Genomic DNA, 23502 nt, shown 5'->3' on the forward strand with positions numbered 1-23502 from the left:
AATCACCTGTATTATTTTTGATTTATGAAATAGAAGGAAAATTTTCACTCAAAAGAACATTACTTCATATCCAATGTTTAAAATTGTTTTCAAATAACAATTGCTATGGCTATTTGACATTGCCAATACTGTTGACATAATAATTAATTATCAGTATTTATGGTAAGCGACTTCTTAGTATGTTAATGGTCTTTCTGTGCTTGTAAATTACTTAATTGTTTTTCACACTGCTTATCTCTGTTATAGGAAAAAAGAAACCAGAGATCACTTTTATGTTCCAGGATGAGATTGAAGATTTTTTAAGAAAACGCATACAAGATGCTCCTGAGGAGTTGATTTCTGAACTTGCTGAGTATTTGATAAAGCAAGTATTAAAATATATTTTTCTGTTTTATGATAGAAATTTAATAAATTATTAAATGAAATTTCACCTACTTCATAGAAAACATACTTTAGGTATTTTGAAATCTTAAATTTCATCTAGCCCCCTCAAAATCCCAACTAATGTTTGTCTGCAGTGCTTTCTAATTCAGCAGTTAAGTGCTTTGGATGAGGAAGTGAGGGAATTAAAAGACAAGAATGCGGCGATGTCCTGATTCATTGATCTTACAGCCCTAGATATTAATCACTGCTGGTGCCTTCCACAGCATGAAAAGTAGCATCTAAAAAGAAGATCATTTTCTATATGGATTTGACAGTTAACAGTATACTTTTAGGGAGAAAATAACTACCTTCAAAGAGAATAAATTTAACAAACTAAATTTCTTTTAATACAAAAGTAAAAGAAGTTGTATGTAACTTGACTACTACTAACTAACATGATCTTTCTTAAGTTTGTCCCAATGTGTAAGATTCTATAAATGTGATTTAGGAACCCAGTGCATTTAGAAATAAGGTTTGTGAAATATTTTTAAGAATGTATTTGGTACACAACTACATGACATACATGAAAAAGAAATGATGAAATTGTTATTGATAGTCATTTGTATTGCTTTTTAAAATTCTATTAAAAAAACATTACTTTTATGGCACTTTAGAAATAAAAAATTTAACTTATTATTTCTGAGAATGGGAAATAGAGTCATAGCTTCTGCTCTTCTCCAAAATAACTTTAAAAAGCTGCTTTGAATTGAATTGGAGTGAAGCTTTTTATTGTTGCCTCATCACTAGTGCAATAACCTGTAAGTTCGTTAAGTGGAAAAAATAATACATTTAAGTTATAATTCCTAGAATTAGAGGCAAAATCTGGGAACTATTCTCCAAATTAATTTTATTTAAGAAAATGGAGAACTTTTCTTAAGTCTCGTTTCCCTGAAGACAGTTTGGACACAAATTCAGTACATTTATGGGCATAAATTGAGTACATTTTAATAATCTAAATATATTTCTCTTGCACACAGACCTCTTAATAAGACTTACCTTGAGGTGATACGCTCAGTATTCATGTCTTCAACCTCCTCTGCCTCTGGAACTGGCAGAAAACGCACAATTAAGGACTTACAAGAGGAGGTTTCAAACCTATACAATAATATTCGGTTATTTGAAAAAGGGATGAAGTTTTTTACAGGTATATTTAATACAATTTTTTCATTGGTTATCATTTCCCTTGGACATGCATTTTGACCAAACACTGTTATTTTCCAGATGATACACAGACTGCTCTTACCAAGCACTTGCTGAAGACAGTGTGTACTGATATCACTAATCTCATTTTCAACTTCTTGGCTTCGGATTTAATGATGGCAGTAGAAGATCCTGCAACAATTACAAGTGAAGTACGTTGTGATTTTCTTCACACTCTTGTTTTGTTTCAAAATCTTAATTGTTTGATTATCTGACATCTGAAGTAGTCTGAATAGAAAATAAAACACAGAAAAGAGGTTTTAGGGAAAAAATTTACACAATTTTTAGTTCAAATTTAGTACAGTGTGTTTACATAATAACTAGCAGACTTGGTAGTGTAACTAGTTTTTTAAAAAATAGGGTGCTTAATTGTTTTTGAAATCAACAACTTTATTTTTTCTTTATTTTTTCTTAATTTATATCACTTTTCCTGTGAGTTGCAAGTTCCTTAACAACATTCTAGCCAGCTACCATAACTTTGAAGTCATTTTCATTGAGTGACATAATCTCATTTCAGTATTAAATTCATCCCAGTTAGTTTTTTACAATTCTAATCTTAAACTGTTTGAAAACACATGGCTCTCCTTCTTGCAATATAAGATTGAGCTGGGAAGCAATGTGTTGTCTTTCCCTGGAACTCAACTCCTCAGATAGACACAAAACTGTCTTCATATGACATACTCATGTCACTGGTTTCGATCTGGACAAACCAAATCAATATAAAGCTAGTAGCCTCTAATGATGTGGTTGTTGTCACATAGGTGGGGTAGGTGTTTTTGGAGATTTTTTTTTTTAACATCATGTCACTCCCTCTTAACCTCTAGAGGATATATTTATTTCCCTCTCCTATCCCAGAAGGCATTGGCCTCTCAGTTCCCTGGATATATGAGCAATTCCATGTATCCTGCCCCTATACCAACCTCTGTGGTGAGAATACTCAGTATTCTGTCCTATCCCCTTCAAGGACCACAGAAGGATAAGTATAGGAAGTGGCAGGAGGGAGGAGGCTGCACTGTTTTCCCAGACACACTGCTGGGCCTCTGATTGATTGTAGTAGGAATTCCAGTCAGACTGCAAAATTCCAGAAATTTTACAATTGAAGGAGCCCTAACACACAGGTCAAGAATGCAGTCAGACTTTACAAGACACAACTAAAGAAGGGTGCTAAGAAGATTTCATACATCACACAGCATAAGAAACGCACATCCATGAAATAAGATCCCGGGTTCCTAAATTATAGGTAACCTTAATGTTCATGAGTATGGCCTCCCTTACCTGTCACTCTTCCTCCTGCTACAAAAGAGACAGAGTAGCCTTAACCCCAAATTCATTCTTATTCTTTCCCTCACTTCCTTTCCTCACTCATGTTCTTTGGAGCAAATGGGAGAAATAGGTAGGATTTCATCTACTTTCTCTGGCTAATTGAATATTACTTTGCTTTCAGATTTTAGAATTTTAGTATATTTTTATCTTAGGTGTAAGATCTAAAATTCAAGAGCAAAGATAAATTCCACTCAGCATTCTGTTACAGTGTAAAGATACTTTTGTTTTATATGATCTTATATCCACCACATGCCAGAGGAACAATGCAAAAGGGATTTTTCTTCCTTTGCAGGTAAGAAAAAAAATTTTAAGTAAATTATCAGAAGAAACTAAAGTAACTCTCACAAAACTCCATAGCTCTTTGAATGAAAAGGTAAGTAAAATTTTATTCTATTTAGATAATGGAGCTATAGTTTCTAAAGCTCCTTAAGTAGATTTTTTTTTTTTTTTTCAGAATAATTGTAAACTATATCTAAAACTAGTACTCTGCACTTAACTCTTCTGTGGGAAGTGAAGGGAAGACCAAGTTGAGGACATTTTACCTAGTGCTTAATAACATTTTTGAATTTAATAACAAAATGACCTTTTTAAAAATTGTATTTAGGGTGTCAAATTTAAAACAATGTTAAATGGCTGTATTTCTTTAGGCAAACTATGTATAAAAGTCATGGCATTAAATATACTTTCAGAGCATAGAAGACTTTCTTTCTTGTCTGGATTCTGCAGCAGAAGCTTGTGATATTATGATGAAAAGAGGAGACAAAAAAAGGGAAAGGTAACATGAATTGTTCTATATTGTTAATTCAGTGTGGGATAGTTCTTATCTGAAATTGTAATTTCACTGAATGTTGTAGAGAGACTAATATTCCTAAATGGCTGTAGAACTTTAAGCATATTCAGTCTTAGATATCCTTCTCTGGCCCATCTTGATCAAGTTCCTTAAACCTTTAGCTGATCAAGCCTTGGAACTTTTTCTTAGCTTTGAGATCTACTTTACAAGAAAACTTGTTTACACCAGTGCATTTCTATTGAATCAACAACTCAAAAATAAATATACTTTGATTGACCTGGATACCTAGCTGTTTCTATGATTTTCTAGCACATTTGTTTATCCATACCATTTGCAGAGGCCAACAGTTAATTATAGAATGGAAGAACTTAATGAAAATTATAATTGGTAAAAAATTCACTAAAATATAACTTTTTTTTTTTTACTTGTATTTAGGCAACTACTGTTCCAGCATAGACAAGCACTGTCTGAACAGCTGAAAGTCACAGAAGACCCTGCTCTTATTCTGCATCTCACGTCAGTCCTATTATTTCAGTTCTCAACCCACAGCATGCTCCATGCACCTGGAAGATGTGTCCCACAGATCATTGCTTTTCTTAATAGCAAAATTCCAGAGGTATTACATTTTCAATACATTTGGAAGTTTTAAAGCTTTTTGATTCTTAATATTTTGAGTGAATAGATGTGAATCACTGTGGACTCTTAAAACACAAAACATAATAGTATCATCTTCCTGCCTCCAAGAATGGCAGCAGTAAATGAGTAAAGCTCAAGAATCTTTCAGGATCCTACCAGATCTATGGTAAAGAATAATGTAAATTTAGAAATTACGCTTTTGAAAATGTTGCAGTCAAGTCCAGTCTGCTTATGGAGATTTAACCTGCCCCATCAAAAACCAGCTCAAAAAATGTTATCATGCACACTTTGTCTTCGCTGAGCTTCTATATTACTTTCACATTATCTTTGGTGATGGAACTTAGCCAAATCGACTTACAGTGGAATGATCTGTGATCATACTTTATCTTCCCTGAACTGTGAACTGTGTGGAATCAAGGACCTTGTTAGATTCAATCTTACACTTATATAGTTAATGTTTTGTAATGAGGAAGACCATCAGTGTGTATAAATTGAATAAATTTTGCTTAGTTCCACAGAAAGTCAAATCATGAGCTTGTTAACTTCTCTTTTCTCTTTTCACAGGATCAGCATACTCTTTTGGTAAAGTATCAAGGTTTGGTTGTAAAACAATTAGTTAATCAAAATAAGAAGATTGGGCAGGGAGATGACCCCTTGAAAGATAAATTAGACAAAGAACAAGAAGATGATATCAATACTACCCGAAAAGAGCTCCAAGAACTTTCTTCATCCATCAAAGACCTTGTTCTCAAATCCAGGAAATCATCTGTGACAGAAGAGTAATGATTTAGTTTACTTTTTTCATATAGTAAGCATTTTCCCCAAATTAAAGATGAATACTTACAAAACAGTATTCATAACTCCCTGACCTCATCCCAATATGCCCTTCCCCCCATACACAGTTCAGTTAAAACAATAGTGCTGTATTCATTGTAAATCTTATATAAATGTAAATTTTTGTAAATTGGGTTCTCCATGGGAGGTTTCTTTTTCACATTATAATTATAAAAATTATACTTTTTAAGTTTACTTCTCTCTAGATACTGTAATGCAGAATAAATTTTCTGATGCCTTTTATCTCTAGTAAAGGACTCATTCATTGTGTTAATAGATTCTAATGATATTTAAATACATTAGGCAGAAATTTAAAATGTCATGTTTTATAAAAAAAGATACCCCTTTGATGTCAAAATTGAAAGTGGGATATTTTATTTTATAATTAATAGAGAATGCTGCAAAGCTAAAATGTGTTTCTTAATACTAAACCCTTGACCTCATTTCTGACATTTAGAGGGCGTTCCATTTCTCCCACTGAAAAACTTTTATATGCTTGGGCATTTTTGATATATCTTTACAGGTACAGAACACCAGAAGGCCGTGCATTGCTATACTTTGTTCCAAAATAAGATGCTAATACTTAAATTCAAGTATTTTTCTTTAATCCAGCTTGTATTTCTGAATTTATTGTTTTATACAACTAATGATCCTAACGCCTATTACTTTGTTGTAGGGGAATCCATAAGTATGTCTGAATTGTTGGAACTTTTTTTTCCAAAAATGAAAGAAACCCCTTATAAAACATAGGTTTCCTTGTTCTAAAAATTAGTAGTTAAGGCCCTCCCTGGTGGCGCAGCGGGTTAAAGCACAGCACTGAGAAGCTAAAGCCACTTCCGCATGAGTTCGATACCCGCCTGCCCTGGAGGTGACCGCATGGCGCGGCAGACCTCTCCTGACCCGCCCGCTGCTCCCCTCAGCAGTGTACTTCATCGATCTGCCTGTTCTGCTCCCCACTCTGTCTCTAGTGAAGCCTCTCACCGCCCCTGAGCCTCTGGCCTGTACCCCAGTTCTGCATGTACAAATAAAATAAAATCTTTAAAAAAAAAAAAAAAAAAATTAGTAGTTAAAATGGAGTAAAATAGCTCCTTAATTACTTCAACCAAATGAGTTTTAAGCAACAGTTTGTTATTTATTAAAAAAGGGAATTTAAATATTTTGAATAGCAAATTTAATATCAGATATTTTAAAATGATATTTTATATAATTATATATATGGCATTTCAGACTTAAAATTTGTGAATATAAAGGTCATTCTAAATCCTCTGTTCTTGGTGAAGTACTAATACTGAGTGAAAGAAGTTAATTGCTAACTAAACATTTATTATTAAAGTTGATAGGAATATAACATTAAATTTTAAAATGTTTTCATTGGTAGTGTTCTATAAATATATTTTTATATGGGCAAAGGAAAAAAATGACAAATATATTTGCAAATTCTAATTATTTTGTTTTCTCAGTTTCCAAAATGTTGAATATCCAATCTAATTTATTTGTCTTTATGAACCTTATCATTTATGCTTCTGCATATACCAGAGTAATCCACGTTATGTCAAATTACATCACAGACAGTGAAGCAAACAAAATCATCTGACTTAATTTGTGAAAATAAATCAATATAGAATTGACATTGATGCAAATAAAACTTTCGGTCTTTGTCTACATTGACTTTTCTTCATTTATCAAATTAATTCTCATTTTTGCACAAAAAGGTCCTTTTTTATTGTTTTTGTTAATAAAAATAGTATAGATAATTTTATATGGAAAGTAGTTTCATTAACAAAGCTAAGATTGTTAAATATTTCTCTACCATGATCTTAATGGGAAGGTTTAAGAACATTTAAAATAAAGTTGCCTGTTGTCTCCATTAAATTGTTGGTACCCTGAAGTTTTCATTATTTAACTACTACTAGAATTATATGATGCACATGTTAAATATAATTGTTTTAAATTTTTCAGATTTTTATTTTGCTTTGCTTACACAGAAGTAGTTACAATCTTTAGCATCTTTCATTTCTTGCAAGTTTATTATTTGTGGGCCATTTCACCTTAGTAAATAGTTTCAGTTAGCTAGATTTCAACTATGCAGTTATGCTCTCATTTGCCACTTCCTACTGTTGCAAATATAATGGAACTACTTAAGCATTCAATCTCCAAATCATGTTTTTGAAAAATCAGTGAAAACCAGTCTGATCATCAGAAGTGAATTTGATGATCCAAGTGAATACAAAAACAGTGTATTTTCAGAGAAGATACTAATGGTTAATGAAGATAATAAATGTGGAAATTGTTTACCATGAAGAGCCAACTTGATCTTTATGAAGAGAGTAATTTTATTAGATCGTAAAGCACCAAGATAATGTCCAAGTACAATAGTGATCTAAAGTATAGTGTCATTTACAGATTGAGAAGAAATAACTCATTCCTTCTTCAGAAATGCCACTGAACCCAGGGGCAAGTGGGACTTTTTTTCAATCAAGATGTAACTTATGTAAGTCAAGTAGAAGGTACAGACAGCAAAAGGTTTGCTTCTTTAAGACCAATGACGCCTTTACCCCAGCATATGTATGATGAGCTAAGTATTCTGGATGAACACTTTCCACTGAAATCTGATAGCATTACTAAAATGCATATTAAAATTGTCTAGATTCACACAGATATATCTACTTTGAAAGTTATACTAGGTAAACAATTATTAAATAAATAAAGCCATAAGAGACTTCTAAAACAATGGAGAAAGAAACCATGACTTACATACTTTCAGAAACCATGACTTACATACTTTCAGAAACCATGACTTACATACTTTCAGAAACCATGACTTATATACTTTCAGAAAAACAAAGTCATAGGTCCTTTCAATATATATTAATTTTTGGAAGTTCCCAGGCTGTGTTTTATTAGTTATTTTACCAGGCTTGCCTCTAATTAGACTTCTGGGTCTCTTCAGTGGTAAACTCCTGACTCAACAATTCCCCGGATTTTTAATGATAGCTAGGCAATAAGAATAGGAATTTAACACTTAAAACAAAGCTTTCATCGCAAGGAGATACAAGAATCAATTAAAGTTCAGTATAGGGTTTTGAGAGAAGTTAGCTGAGGATATTATAGAAGGAAAAATGAAATTCAAACTGTCTTGCATAGCAGGAGTGGAATTACATAGGCTAGAGATGACCTGAACTAAGCCCTGATGAAAATATGGGAAGGAAAAATGGGTATTTCTGGGGAGAGGGACAGATGTATTAAAACATTAATAGGCAGTAGTAAGACATTTAGGGGACCCTACAGTATCAGAAATACAAAACCTGCCCATGGAAATAGTGTAAGAAGCTAGAGAGACCATATGGGTGTAATGATACACATATACACTGATTTTAAAAGTTGGGCCATTATCCTGAAAACAAAGGGAAACTTTAAAGATTAAGTTAGCCAGGAAAATAAGTGGATAGATTTGTCTTTGAGAAGAATATCCTGGAGAAAGTAGGTGGACCTGTCTCGCACAGAAACTTCTCTTAACTCTGAAATATTCTTCATTCAAATATTAGATTACTAAAAAGAAACCCTTAACCTGACTGCACATTAAGACAAAGACCCCAAAGGTTTTCAGTTTTTTGTTAATCAGTGGGAAAAAAAAAACCTATCAAATTATTCTACAAGTTTGTCTTTAATCACATACAATGTAGTTATTAACCTAGCTCTACTATATAGATTTCTAGGTTGTATAATTGTTTGAAGGCATGACACATTCTAGTATAGGATAATGTAGCTGTATAACATCTCATAAATGTAAATTACCTTAAAGTGGGTGTTCTACATTTTTCTCCTTCCTGCTTTTCCATCTAATTCTAAATCCTTGTGATTCGTACATTATAAATGCTCAAAAGAACCTTTGGTGTGAAGAGATCTGAGAGAAAAAGGAAAAGGATTGTAATATCAAATTTCATAATAGTACAATAGTAAAAAATGTAATTGATTTCTAAATCACGTATTTCTCAATGATGTGCATTACGTAAAAATGGATCTAGAACTATGCACAATGTAGTCATGGTTTGTAATTAAATATATAAACATTCCCATAAACACGTATAGTTATATATGTACATCTGCAATATTCTGAATAGATTTGGTTACAGATTGGGGTCTCTTGGGTTGCAAGTCATTTTAAATGTTTGTTACATATTTTTTCAATTCTTGTTACAGATTTTCTGCATTGTTTAATTTTCTGTATTCCGTAAGTCAATAAACTTTAAAAAAAAATCATTATTGTGATATACAGAAAGAATAGAAGGTAATCAACCAGACCAAGGTAAATGTTTATGACTGGTCCAATAACCCAAGTAAGAGATATGAAGACCAGAGCCCAGTGGCAGATCGAGAGGTTTAACAAAGTAGAAATCACAAGAGTTGGAAATAGTGAAGTGGACATCTGTTGCTTTACCCACATGTTTTTGGCTTCCCCAGATCACAGAAATCAGGGAGCCAGTGGCCACATTGAAAGTAGGAGAAAACACAGTGACATATGCACAGCATAAGCTAATTTGGAACAAAGTGTGGCAAATCTATTTGAAGCAGAAGCAGCAAAGCTCCCTTTTCCAGATGGCCAATAGGAAGCAGGTTAAAGGTCTGGAATATTAGTGGGTGAGAACACTTGAGATTTTGGGAGTCATAGCATATAATGGTTAATTGCTTTGATAAATAACCCCATGGAGAATTTACAAAACATACCAATCTGAGGATGAAGCTCTGTGGTGTGAGGGAATGAATAAGTGAAGAGGAGGCTTGGGATACAAAGATCAAGATAGAAATCAAAAGCATGTATCTTAGTAAAACCAAGGAGAAGATCATTTCAATATGATTTCAGAATGGCCAGAGATGAGAGAGCTCAGGTTAAATTAAAGACAAGAACTGTGAGGTACTAATTAAGATTGTTTGTGATCTTAATGAAGCTTTGGGGGGGGGGCAGAGTACTTCAAGTGGAAAGCAGATTGGGATAGGTTTAGTAGGGAGCCATAAAACCAGAAATTGAACCAGTGAAGGTTGATTACACTCTCCAGGAGCACAAACATGAAAAAGGGGGTGATGGCCCCAAATGATGGAGACATAAGCCACTTTACATCACTCGGCTTCCTCCCCTAGAAAAGGAAAAGGATAATGTCTATCTAGCATTGATGTCATGGAAGATTAAAATCAATTGCTAATTGAATGTCCTTGTGTACTTTCACTGAATTTGTTTCTCTAACCTTGTTTTTATTTCCATAATCTCTTAATCATCAAAGTCAAGTCGATAACAAAGCATAGATTTGATTGGCTTTGCAGTTCTCTAACTCAAGTTTCTTGATTCTATAAACTCATCTGAATTTGACCACAGAAAAATTAACATCAAATTGCTTTAGTACTTAGGAACAAGGGGAGCTATGTTTGGTCTGGGAATAACAGAGTTAAGATATAACATTTTTTCTCTTACCTACCTTACAAACCAAAAGAAATGGCCTCAAGTGGCGCTTTTTAGGAGCAATTTTATTGGATTTATGGATGTTTGATTCACTGAGAATTCCTGTTGTGTTTTACTTTAGTTTCCAAACATTTTTTCAGGTCTAATTCTCTAGCTACTTTCATGTTTTGAATTGATAATTTCAAAAGACCAAATGAGTCTGCTTAAATGAAGTCATACAGTCATGGAGATGACATAACAATTGTTGCCAGCTCATAGGGAAGTAGGCAGAAGGTAACGCAAGTGCAGGAAGCAGGTGACTTCTTTGAGTTAATCTAGTCAAATCCAAGCTCAAAAAGTTCCCAGACTTCCCAAAGAAAGCAATGATAGAGATCACCACCCAGGACTCATCTCTCAAGTTACCAAGAACATGTCAGGTGAGAACATGCAGCCTCATCTCTTTCCAGAGAGTTGAAGAGAAACACTCTACTGTTTGACCATTACTAACCTAATGGTCTCTGAGAGTCACCAACAAACAAAACCAAATGAAAAGCAGCTTAAGGGAAAATGTGTTACCCTTTTAGAGAGTTTTTTTTTTTTTTTTTTTTTTTTTTTTTTTTTTTTAGCATCCCCTTAGTGAGTGTGTATTCTGTATTTTAAACTTTTGGAGCATCTCCAGTTATTTCAAATACTAATCCAGACAGGATTTCCCTTTAAGGATATCCTGGGGAGAATTTGTTGTTCGTGATTTAAGTAAAAATTGACAAGGAGTGTTTATTCAGAGCAATAGCAGCCTCTCCGTCACGTCCGCAGCGTGGAGGAAGCCCACTGACCCGCCTCTTTTCCTCTCAAAGTCAAAAAATCTGCCTTTGGGAGGAGCCCTCAGATAGCTCTGGTGGCACATTCTGTTTCTTTTGGAACTGGCACACATATGTGCTAGAGGAACAATCAGCATATTCTCTTTCACACTGTTTACATCACAAGAAGAAGCAGTTATAAGAAAAAGTGAGTTGTTTTTTTTTCCTTAATATTCATTTTGTGTGTTGTATTTTTTAATGTGTTTTGTTTGTTTGTTTGTTTGTTTGTTTTAAGTAGAAGAGACTTACTTTCTGGTGACCACTGAAGAGAAAACTTTACTTGGCATGTAAATAAATATTTTAAAGCTTCTTAAGAAACATTAAAAGAGCCAAGTGGATCACTGGTTAATAGATTCTATATTCTGAGTTCTTCAGGTTTTTCATGCTAATGATACACATGTGGCGGTAACAGAGGCCAGATCACTTCTGGAATTCTAGCCGTGGTCTTTATACCTGGGGGCAGAGCTTCATCCTTATGACAAGGGAATTCTGGGATTTTATTTGACTCTATTTAAGTGAATAACTTTATCACTGATAGTACTTTATTGCTGGATGTGTATTTCCAGAGCACAATTTGAAATCATTGACAGATTCTGAGTTAGTAAAATGTGCCTGTTATTTTCAAGAAAAATCTTTCTGCTCTCCAGAAGGAGACATAAAGATAATTCAGAAATCTCAGATTTTCTAGGATTGAATTAAAATGTTTGTGTATTTGGCCCACACATAGAATACACTGCATGGATGGAAGTTTTGCATCTTGAAACTGAAAGAGTACTATTTAAGCAAAAGTCTACATCCCATATGCGTGTATGCTTTCTTCCTCGCTGTTTTAGTCAGACACTCTTTGGTATCTGTCATCCATTTGAAAACTAAATGCACTTCTTCAGCTGTCAATTGGGTTCAGAAAGTGGGAACCAAAAAGAATCATTAATAAAATGTGTAATTCTTATAAATAAAATGTAAGACCACCCTCAAGCTATTTTAACTATCATTTCCTACTCACAATACTGCCACATATATACTCTAGCATTTCTATTAGCAAAGTATATGGATTAAAATTTCACACAAATATTGCAAACATATGTACCATACAAGATATTTCTTAACATATTTGTTATGATATATGCCTAAAGCCATAATCCAAATTGCTTGATGGAGAAGGTAAACTCTGATGTCTGTTTTCTACACTTGTTCTATTTATTCCCACACGTTATCATTAGTTGCCAATTCTGGGGCTGTTCTACCAAAACTAGAGTAGCAGATTTGCGTTTTAATGCAACATCACCTTACTGACAGATTTACCTCTTATTACACTTGCCAACAACATTTTCAGTAAAGCTGGATTAATGTGGTTTCCTTTAGCAAGCTAGTAAATTTGTAGTGTAATGTTGAAGATAAATGTCTACCTCCAGTATGTTGGAGGTATTTTGATTCGTTTTTGTTTTTTAATATCTTCATTCTAGGAAATATGATGTCTTTAAAACTGAAAACCAGAGTATTTGGGTTCACGTGGGAGGTTCTGAGTTAGATGTCAGGTCACAAGCATTTCCATGTTCTTGTGGTCATTTTCTGTGTCATCATTTTTCTTCATTACATTTTAATGGCCTGAAAGGGACTGTGAAGTGGAGGAGAGTAGTGGGGAGGAAAGAGATTCCTCCCTACCCACACACATCAAATCCCTCCAAAATGATGGGTTTGTGCATTTATCTCCAATTCAGACCCTGTTGGTATCACATATCTCCTTAAGAATCTGAGGCAATCAATAGATCCTCTTTAAAAAAACATAGAAAAAATATAAACATTGTAAGTAGATTTTCAGTGACATTTCAGGGGCTCACAGATTTCTGACATCCTCCCTGAGTATTTCCTGCAGTCCTGGTCACAAATCTCTATCCTCTGCCCTTCTCTATGAAGCTTTACACCTCAACTTCTGGTATACCCCAGTGCTAATGAGTTGAGCAAATCTTTTAAAGGTCTGGAGTATAAGTATATCTAAACTATATCCCTAAACTGTCCTTATCTGAGAACAGACATAGTCAAGGCAAGAATTTTAGCCAAAGATGTAGCTCAAGATTTGCTTCTTAAAGATTTATTTATTTATGCATTCAGAACTAGGGTACAGGCCAGAGGTGCAGGGTCCGTGAGAGGATTCACCAGAGACAGAGTGGGGAGCAGAACAGGCAGACTGACAAAGTACACTGCTGAGGGAGCAGCAGGAAGGTCAGGAGAGGTCTGCTGTGCCATGTGAGTCACCTCCAGGGCGGGGATTGAACTCATGCTAAAGTGGCTTTAGCTTCTTTGTGCTGAGCTTTAGCCTGTTGCGTCACCAGGGAAATCCCAATATTTGATTCTTAAAGCAGTTGCTTAATATATGTGCCAAATTTGTTCAGAACAGTGTGTCAATGAAATAAAACAGAATCAAGTAGCAGAAGGGTTTCTTTTGTGGACAGCAGTATTCAGAATAGCAGGCTGCAAGAATTAAGCCTCTAAAAATCTCAGACTATAGAAGATTGTAATAGGATCTTCCTGTTTCTCTGATCATACTTCCAAATTCCCATGCAAACCATACTGGCAGGTTGGAACATAAAAGGGAAGATTTATATGAGAATCCCTTACTTCATACCTGCCACCTCAAGAATCACAATCATCAGTCTTTCCTTTTAGACTCCTTCCATAGGTATTTAAACATGCTCAAATTTCTTGTCTTAAGAAATCTGTCAGCTCTGAGTTTCTTAGTTTACCTTCATTGTCAGCTACACAGATCAATGTCTTGAAAGACTAATACCTTTTGAAGGATCTCCAATTCCTTAGCCCCCACTCCTCAATCTATTGTAGTCTGGCTTGTGTCCTTTAACAGTTTTCCTGAAGCACTCACTGAGGTAATCAATCACTAGTATATTGCTAAATCCAGCAGATGTTTCTCATTCTCTACTTGGTGTCTCAAAAGCATTTTCACCATTCTCTACTTTCTTGATCTTGAAACACTTTTTCCTGTGGCTCCCCTTATATCAATCTTCCACTTTAAAACCATTATTCTCAGGCTGTTTTGCAGATTTCTCTTCCGCTCCCCTCTCTCCGAGACCCTTTTCTGTTGCTGTGTGATTTCATTGCTTCAGTTATAGATTCTATATTTTTAGGAGTCTAAAATTCTGGTCTATATCTGAGTTCTCTTCTCTGAGCCACAGGTCTGTATGTCCAATGCAGTATACAAGACTGGGACCCCAGTGACAACTATTTTGGGGGGGAAGGGACATCAAGTGCAAGCTAGTTAAAATTTTTGACATTGAATTTGCCCTACGATGCCTTCCAAAAATGTTCAAGTAACTTACATGGTTTCCCTGCTCCTTGTCTTTGGCACTGACTTAACATCTCTGTTTGGCCTTCCAAAAGCCCTCCATAATTTTGTATTTTATTATAAAAGTAAACCCATAATTCAACTTTACTTTACTTTACTTTACTTCCCATTCAACTTCTTCCCAAATACACTCTTGCTATGTAAATGATTTGATCCAACTAGTTGCTCAAACCAGAAACTTGGAGAGAACTAACTCCTCCCTTTCTCTAATTTAAATACCCAAAGAATGCCCAGGTATTTGAACATTAAAAAACTCAAAATAGTGAGTCTTTCTACACAGATTCACTAATTACCCTGCTCACAGAACAGTCATTTCAATGATGCAAGTTATTTTATTAACTGAATAGAATAAATGAGGTCTAGTTTAGAGCAAGTATTATTACATATTATTTATATGTGTGTGTGTTTATGTATATATAATTATAATTACATATACATATACTTATTTATATGTACACATACACACACACACACACACACACACACTTCCCTTCCAGTGGATCAACAGTCCAACCCACAAGCAGCATTTGAAGAGAAGCTCTTTCTATTAGAGCCAATATTTCCCTTTTTTTCAAACCAGATCTTAAAACTCCCTGTTCCCTTTCTTCATTTCTCATTTTAGAGTTCTTCAGAAAAGTGACTATAAAATGCATTCATTCTTTACTGATACCTGAAACTTGCAATAGAGTGTGTGGGATGCTAGAAATCCAGAGGTAATTGCCACAGTTGTTCGCTCTAGTGAAGTATATAGTCCTTAGGAGATACAGAAAAATAAATGAGACTATATGAGTATACTGGTAGTGTGGTCCAAGTATAGAAATTTAGTGATGAAACCATAAATCTAACTTCACAGCGAGTAATAAGCAAGGCTATAAAGTCAATACAACAGAAATACTGTGATACTGAGACTGAAGCTTTAAAGTTCGGTCCATACTGAGCCCTCTTTGAACTTGAACAAATTAGTTTGCTACTCTCTACCCTAAAGATAGAATGAAAACATTCTTGTAGAATTTTGTATTACAGAATAGCAACATTAATAATTTTATTATGTTTACTTCCTCTCAAATACTTGTCTTTCAAATTTCGTTACTCCTGGACCTTAAATCTCTTTCACATGGTAATAGCAAAGCTAGGAGATATTCCTTAACTTGTTGATTCTTACAATTGTTTATAAGACAATTTAAGTAACATCATAGTCCTGTAACTACTAATACTTTTTAAGAGTATTGTTGTCTTATTAACCAATATTTTGATTAATAATTACCCAATTAATCTTATTTGATCAAATAGCAAAGTATTTTATCAACTTTTGACAGTTTAAAAGTAGTAGATATAGATCATTCATTCATATTTCACTCACAGATAAAATAGGTTAGTATTTCTGGCAAAACTGGTCAAGAATTCAATTTTCTTTATATCATGAATCACTACACTGTGTCGATGCCCATTTCACAAGACTACTATGAAAAAGGAATTATCTATCATGAATCTTGACCAAATGCCTCTCAGTCTAGAACTAGGAAACATCCACTTAGTGTAAAAAAATTTCTTTAAATAAAGATCAACACTTTTCAACATTCATGAGTATAATTTGCATATGGTAAAAAAGAAAAAAAAATCTGACACCAAGCTGTCATCTGCACAAATATAGTAAGATTTTATTTTTTAAAATGATTTCTGGCCTTATAAATGCATTTACTGTATTTACTTGTTGAACTTTTTTTTTTTAATTTATTTTATTTGTGCATACAGAACTGGGGTAGAGACCAGAGGTGCAAGGGCAGTGAGAGGTTCACTAGAGACAGAGTGGGGAGCAGAACAGGCAGACTGATGAAGTACACTGCTGAGGGAGGGCAGTGGGCGGGTCAGGAGAGGTCTGTTGCGCTATGTGGATCACCTCTGGGGCCAGGAATCAAACTCACACTGAAGCGGCTAGCTTGCAGTGCTGTGCTTTACCCATTGTGCCACCAGGGAAGAAATTGTTGAACATTTTTAAAGTTATACTGTCATAGAATATTTTAATCTCACAGTTTGTTAAAAATTTAACTGTTCTGGGTCCTCCCTGGTGGCACAGCTAAGAACAACACTAAGAAGCTAAAGAACAACACTAAGAAGCTAAAGCCACTTTAGCATGAGTTCAATCCCCAGACCTGGCAGGTGATCCACATGGTGCGGCAGAACTCTCCTGACCCGCCTGCTGCTCCCCTCAGCAGGGTACTTTGTCATTCTGCCTGTTCTGCTCCCCACTTTGTCTCTGGTGAATCCTCTCGCCGGCCCTGAACGTCTGGCCTTTATCCCAGTTCTGTATGCATAAGTAAATAAATCTTTAAAAAAAAAATTTAAGTGTTCTAACTGTAATACTTTATTTTTCCTTATGATCAAAATTCTGCAATATACATTGTAGAATTTAGAAAGTACTGAAGAGTAAAAATGTTTTCAAAATCCAGAACTTCAATCAAGGGGATTAAATTTTGAACATATTTTTTTTTTCAACTTGTCTTCTATACTTTAAATGTGTTTGTGTTGTTGAGATCACACTAATTCAACTCATACTTATTTTTTCACTGAAAGCAAAGTCAAAAGCATTTTGCCATGAAATTAAACTTTTCCAAACATCATATTACTAATTTGTTATTTAAAAAGACATTTAGGAAAGAATTTTATATTCTTTTGTGCAGCATGTCGAAAGTCTTTTTGAAATCCTAGCTAAACTAACTGAAAAAGCACCTCAAAATATAATTAAAAAACAAAATATATTTTAAGATTTTATATCAAGGGTCAGCAAATATTTCTGTGAAGGGCTAGATAAATATTTTAAGCTTCAAAATGATTCAACACTGCAATAGTATTAGTTCAAAGGCAGCCATGTATAGATGTAAAAAGTAGTATAACTGTTGCTATAAGCTAATTTATAGACATTGAAGTTTGAGTTTCAATAATCTCACATGCCAAAATTATTCCTTAGAATTTTTTTGATTATTTAAAAGTTCAAAAATTATACATAGGTTACAAAAGCAGGTACTGACTAGAATTACAGTTGGTAACCTCTACTATATAGCATAGCTAAAGACCCTGCCTTCAGCTGGTTTGAAAAACTCTGTGACAAATGCATAACTATACTGAAAAAGAGATAAATAGCTTTCATTAGATGTGAAATAAATTCTTAAATCTTAAATAATTAAAAAGGACAGTTTTTGAGAAAGCCCATGAAAAACAGTGTGTAAACCATCAATCATTATTAAGATCTATATTGGTACTTCATTTCTGATATTAGTTACTTAGCCATAAATGATCTGTAAAAGATTGACTAACAGAAATTAATGTACGCCATTATCAGAATTTCATCTGGAAAACTTGATACTCTAATTCAAAAAATCTTTTTAGCTATAACTTAAAAGAGAAAAAAAGGTAGCAAGTTGAATTAATAGTTATTCAAATCAAGATCACTGGAATATTTATTGTTTGGTTGACTTTTTTGATACAAGCTTAGAAATAATGCTATTCATGCTTTCATTTTTTGTTATTTTGTAAATAACAAAGCTAGTATCATCAGAGAACCTTAGTGTAACATCCTTGTTAATAAAGCTAAATATATACATATATAATTAATGTAACCTCTTCATAATAATCCTTTATATTACTTCTTTATAACAATATTATATTGACTATATTATTTCCACATAGCAATTTATGTATTATATGCATATATTCTCTAATCACCTATTATATATTTTATATAACATCTCTTTTTCCTCTCACAATATGGATACACACACAACATAGCTAACAGACATGAGTAAACCATGTTTATCATAACATGTGTGGATTTGAAAGTTCCCCCTAACCATTAATCACATGCCTCTCCTTTCAGAATTCTAAGGCAACTCAGAAGTTGACACAGGTGTCCTACAGAAGTCAATTTATTACCAATTTTAACATTGTTACAGGAGGATTAGAGAGCAGAGCTTCCTTCAAAGTCAGCCCCACCCAGCCTGAGTTGAGTTAATCCTCACATAGCCTGAGAACTCGGGACTGCCTCAAAGATCCTTCCCTGGCTAGTAGGGACTGTACAGGGGACGGAGAGACTGGATTACACTTGAGATTGTGTGCAGACACAACTCAGTGGAGTAGAATCAGTGAGCCAACGGAGGGGCATTGTAAATCCAACACTTTAAAATAGAAAAATATCTTTTAATGGTAAGGAGAGAAACAAAAAATGAGAGGTGCTCTAAAATGATCACTAATTCAAGAAAGCATCCCTGGATTCCTGTTTTGTTATAAGGCATGGATTGTTATCAGTTTAAATCATCAATAAAAATCATTGAAATGCAAGTAAAAGAGAGTTGTAGCTAATAGCAAAGCATGGTCTTCAGTTGGCCAAGAAAAAAATGGCTACATAATATGCATACCAATGTGTAGTGAAGTTTTTTAAATTCTGACATGTAAAAATATTTCATGTCATATATGACCTTCCTATCATCCAAGCATGGACCCAGTGCTGCCCTCCAGATCGGGCCCCCCACTGGCTCTGGCAGTGCTCACTGGCTGCAGTCTACACCCTTGCACTGAAGCCTACTTCACACTTTTCCCACGGCTATGCCAACTTCCTATTGCTTAGAAACCATCACTACAAGGTGCAACTTTGAAAGAGTTTTACCTAAAGATCTCTAGAAATTTCCAGAGCATCCTGTGCATACAGCCAAGCATTTTCACATGCTCACATTTTCCCTCACTTCCTCTGCTTACAAATATTTCTGGTACTATTGTTAGTGTCCTGCTTGAAGCCACCTGTTGGACAGGAAAGATGACTAGCCAGGACTGAAGTATGGGTGTAGAAGTACCAAGTGCCATGAGAACTTACAGCCAGAGTCCCAACCTGATTGGACAGTGATGGAGTAATGGAATGATTTGAGAGTTTCTCTCACCAATATAGACATTTTCACAGATAGAGAACTTGTCTTGTACATCAAGTACTCTAGATGCCACAAAGTTGACACTCAAGGTCTTTGTGAAATCTACTTAACCAAAAAACATTGGGTTCAGAGAGTTGTTTCTGTTATTGGATTTAAAAGTAAATAAAAACAACAACAAAAAAATCCCTGACGCAGATGCCAGATTGTGGAAGGTCAAAAATGCTGTGCCAAAATGCTGAAATTATGAAGGTCACAGAAAGTAGTTGATTCAAAGCCAAGTCATTTAAAAACTCTGGATCTTTATTTATAAAATAACAGAGGAATGCTGATTCTAAGTCTTTAAAATTGTATGGTCACTATGTCCCTTCTTCTTCCTGCATTCATTCAACACATTACTGCCAGGCTGCTTTGTGTCAGGGTCATATCCAGAACAAGTCAGAAAAGCTTGCTGTGTGTCATATTGATATCCTCACTAAATTGTAACCAATATTTATTATCTAATCCTGAGAACATTTGGTTTCCAAGGTAATGATAACAGATTTATCCCTTTTCTTTATATACTAAATTAGCATCAATAACCTGTGATCAACAAGTATGTTTCCAAAACTGTGTACTCACAACTGGTGAGTGAAAGCTGTGAGTGCTTTGATTGGTATCACTATTTTTTTTTTTTTTTTTGATAAATGTTGAGGACAGACTTGGCCAATGTCTCTGAGACTGAAAACATAAAAATTAAAGTTGACTTTAAATATTGCCATTTGACCATTTAAATGGTCTCATCCTCCAATACCATCAAATTTTAAACTGTCAAAGAGTAGCTTATAATTATTGATTAGTGCTATCACCAAAGTATAGGATGTAGCTCTTCCTTGTATCTTTTTAAATCACATTCTGGTAGGAAGAAGATTTTCTGCTTTAGGTATGCATACTGGAAAAACTAGTTAACATTAACCTCCACACCTTCCAACCCCAACCCAAACACCCCCTCCCCCACAAACACACCCACCCCATGACACACATATCAACACAAACCCATAAACCCATACACACCCATCACTACCTCATTTTTTAGGTTAGGAGCCCAAAAATAAAGCCAAATGTGGTTGAGCGCTTTTCTTCCCAATCCCCAAATAATCCAATAATAACTGTGATAAACAATAACCAATAGAAATAGGGTGGCCCTGCATGTTGGAGGGGCCATGGCCTTGTTTTTAAGGATAACTGGTTGGCGTTGCAATGGCCTGACAGCCCGGATCAAGCGTAGAAGATCCAAGTGAGCCTGTTACCTGGACAGCAGTTAGAACCTGGGTGCTGATACAAATAAGGACAGGGGTAACCTGCTGTTTTGTTTTAAATCCCAGCTGTAACCAAAGTTCCCATTTCATACAACTTTTTGCTGATTTATAAATGAAAATGGCTCCTCCTAGGATCTGGGAAATAGGAGTTCTGGTTGAAGTTTTTTTGGTGAACCACTCAGAGGCTTAATCTCTAAATATTTCACTGTATCCTCCGTAGTTAGATTTCCTCTCCACCCTTCTTTCTGTTTCTCTTCTCTTTCTCCTTAGGGTCCTAGTTCTAATAGTTGATACTTGATTTTGTAGTAAACTGTTACTGATAAGACTGGTTGTATAATTAATTGATCTATTGGAGAGTGGAAGTGCATTCTTTCTTGTGCAGAAAACAAGGTCACACCTAGCAAACCTGAGGAAAAACTGCAAATTACCAAAATTGTGGTAAATGTAACAGTTTTAAACAGTCATAAATCTGTTATCAATTTTCAACTAATCTTAAAGAAAAACTCTTTTTATTTAACTACCTAGACCTAAATAGGTTGTTCATGTCAAACTAGTCTAAAAAGAAACTTGCTAAAATTCATTTGGATTAGCAAAGGCTTCCCATTACATATTTTCAAATTTTATTTGGAAAAAAATTCCATTTTGTCATTTTTGCAGAAAGGAATTTTAACTATGTGAAGACCTATTTCAGAATTTAGTTTCCATGTTGTAAAAGGAAGAGCTCTTTTTCTCGCAGTTTCTCTGTTTTATAATCAAGAACAAAAGATTCAAGGGGAATATGATTTGTACTAAGGGATTTTATTAAATTTTTAAAATAGGGCAATTATGCATTTGGCCCAAAATTCAGAAAGCACAAAAGGCCAAATCTGCCTTGTCACCTCACACTGCGTCTTGCAGTCTCCTCAAGAGTGACCTTGCATATTTGTAAGTTAAATGTCAGTTGATGAGAAGCTAAGTTTGGTTTTAATTTGGATTGGTAGCTAAATATTTCAGTAGTATTATAACAACAATGTGTGTGTATATATCTATATATTCTTAAATTTTTATATTACTAAAATTTTGTCATCTCCATCTGCCCTTACTTTAATTACAGTAAACTTTCCTCCTCAGCAGTGTTTATATTTGCATAACTCATACTAGTTTTTTAAGGTATTGTGATTTGTATTAGCTCACCTGTTCTAAAGCACTTCTATGTATGTAATTCACAACTCTGTCTTGCAAGCAGAATATAAACATCATTCTTTAAAGCCATCTATGTTATGTAGTTGCTGCCCTTATTAGGCATAAGAGGATGCTAATAATGGAGTGACTTTATAGTGTTAACTATGACCTGTCTAAGCGTTCATGAAAATAACTGAACATTAAGAAATGGAAGACTGGAAACTTCATGCTAATGACAAAGGCCACACATGCCTTACAGCCTGCCCTTCGCTGCAGGCTACTGGGTCTCACCAAGCGCCCAGGGTTGGGTCCACCCCATGCTTGTGAAGAGACCAGAGTGTGTCTGCTCTCAAAGGTCTAGGGCTCTCCTTCCCAGCCCCTTTCAGGCTCAGTAGGTGTCTGAAATTGCAGCGACTATTATTTTTGAAAACAGATTACAAAGGTCCTAAGAGGAGAAATACCTATACCTCACTTGCCATCATCTGAACACTGCTAGTAGACTTGCAAAGATATAGGACACTGCTACCTTTGACTTACCTACAGTGGAAAGGAAGAGAAAGAGTATCTGAAGTCTCCTCCCTGAAAATCAAGAGAAGAGTGTTTGGAGAGTACTCTAGTGACTAGGAAATCATAACAAAAAATCAGGTGCTGCAGCTCATTTTCTTAGTCATGGGCCATTATCACTTTCAATAAGAAAGAAAGCCTTTTAAAAATACATCGGTTTTAGTCAAAAGATTTGTTTAAGATTTATTGATTCATACATATAGAGCTGGGGTGTAGGCCAGAGGTGTGAGGAATGAGAGGATTCACCCGAGACAGATTGACTGAAAGACACTGTTGAGGGGAGCAGAGTGCTGCAGTGGCTACCATAGCATCACAGTACTGTGATTTAACCCATTGTGCCACTAGGGCAGGCCCTTTATTCAAGACATTTTTAAAGATCGCCTAGTAAGTACTGTGTACCACAAGACTCCAACTGCAGTGCAGAAATGAATGCTTCTGCTGTTAGTGAGCTTACATTATATGAAATACGGTAACCTCTCCCAAACATTTGTGACATAAAGCACAATATAAAAAGTATGTACAAGATACACAAAAGGGTTTTCATTGGGCATATAATAGTACAACTTATAAATGTGCCCTACTTCAGCTTAAAATTCAAATTTGTTGGTAGATTTATAGCAGAGGGAAATCTGCTGACAGGTGTTCCTTATTTCAGAAAACCAAGATATAAGCTTTTTCCCCATCATTGCACTATATAAATTTGAAGATCATAAACCAACA

The 23502-nt window shown here is 34.7% G+C and overlaps 2 protein-coding genes across 2 annotated transcripts in view; both read left to right on the top strand.

Moving 5' to 3' along the window:
* The window catches only part of UFL1 (UFM1-specific ligase 1), a 30841-nt gene extending 24811 nt beyond the window's left edge, over positions 1-6030 (top strand). Inside the window, exons 13-19 of the mRNA XM_004673709.2 lie at positions 247-364; positions 1401-1567; positions 1645-1775; positions 3239-3319; positions 3636-3721; positions 4172-4352; positions 4937-6030. Of these exons, the coding sequence (XP_004673766.1) occupies positions 247-364; positions 1401-1567; positions 1645-1775; positions 3239-3319; positions 3636-3721; positions 4172-4352; positions 4937-5155 (983 nt within the window). The 3' untranslated portion in view covers positions 5156-6030. The remainder of the gene's footprint in view (positions 1-246; positions 365-1400; positions 1568-1644; positions 1776-3238; positions 3320-3635; positions 3722-4171; positions 4353-4936) is intronic.
* A 5537-nt stretch (positions 6031-11567) lies between these two features.
* FHL5 (four and a half LIM domains 5) overlaps positions 11568-23502 on the top strand; it is a 33010-nt gene continuing 21075 nt past the window's right edge. Inside the window, exon 1 of the mRNA XM_004673710.2 lies at positions 11568-11642. The gene's annotated coding sequence lies outside the window, so the exon portion shown is untranslated. The remainder of the gene's footprint in view (positions 11643-23502) is intronic.

This window comes from Condylura cristata, unplaced genomic scaffold (genome assembly GCF_000260355.1).
Source record: "Condylura cristata isolate star-nosed mole 26May11 unplaced genomic scaffold, ConCri1.0 scaffold00001, whole genome shotgun sequence".
In the NCBI taxonomy this organism is placed as follows: domain Eukaryota; kingdom Metazoa; phylum Chordata; class Mammalia; order Eulipotyphla; family Talpidae; genus Condylura; species Condylura cristata.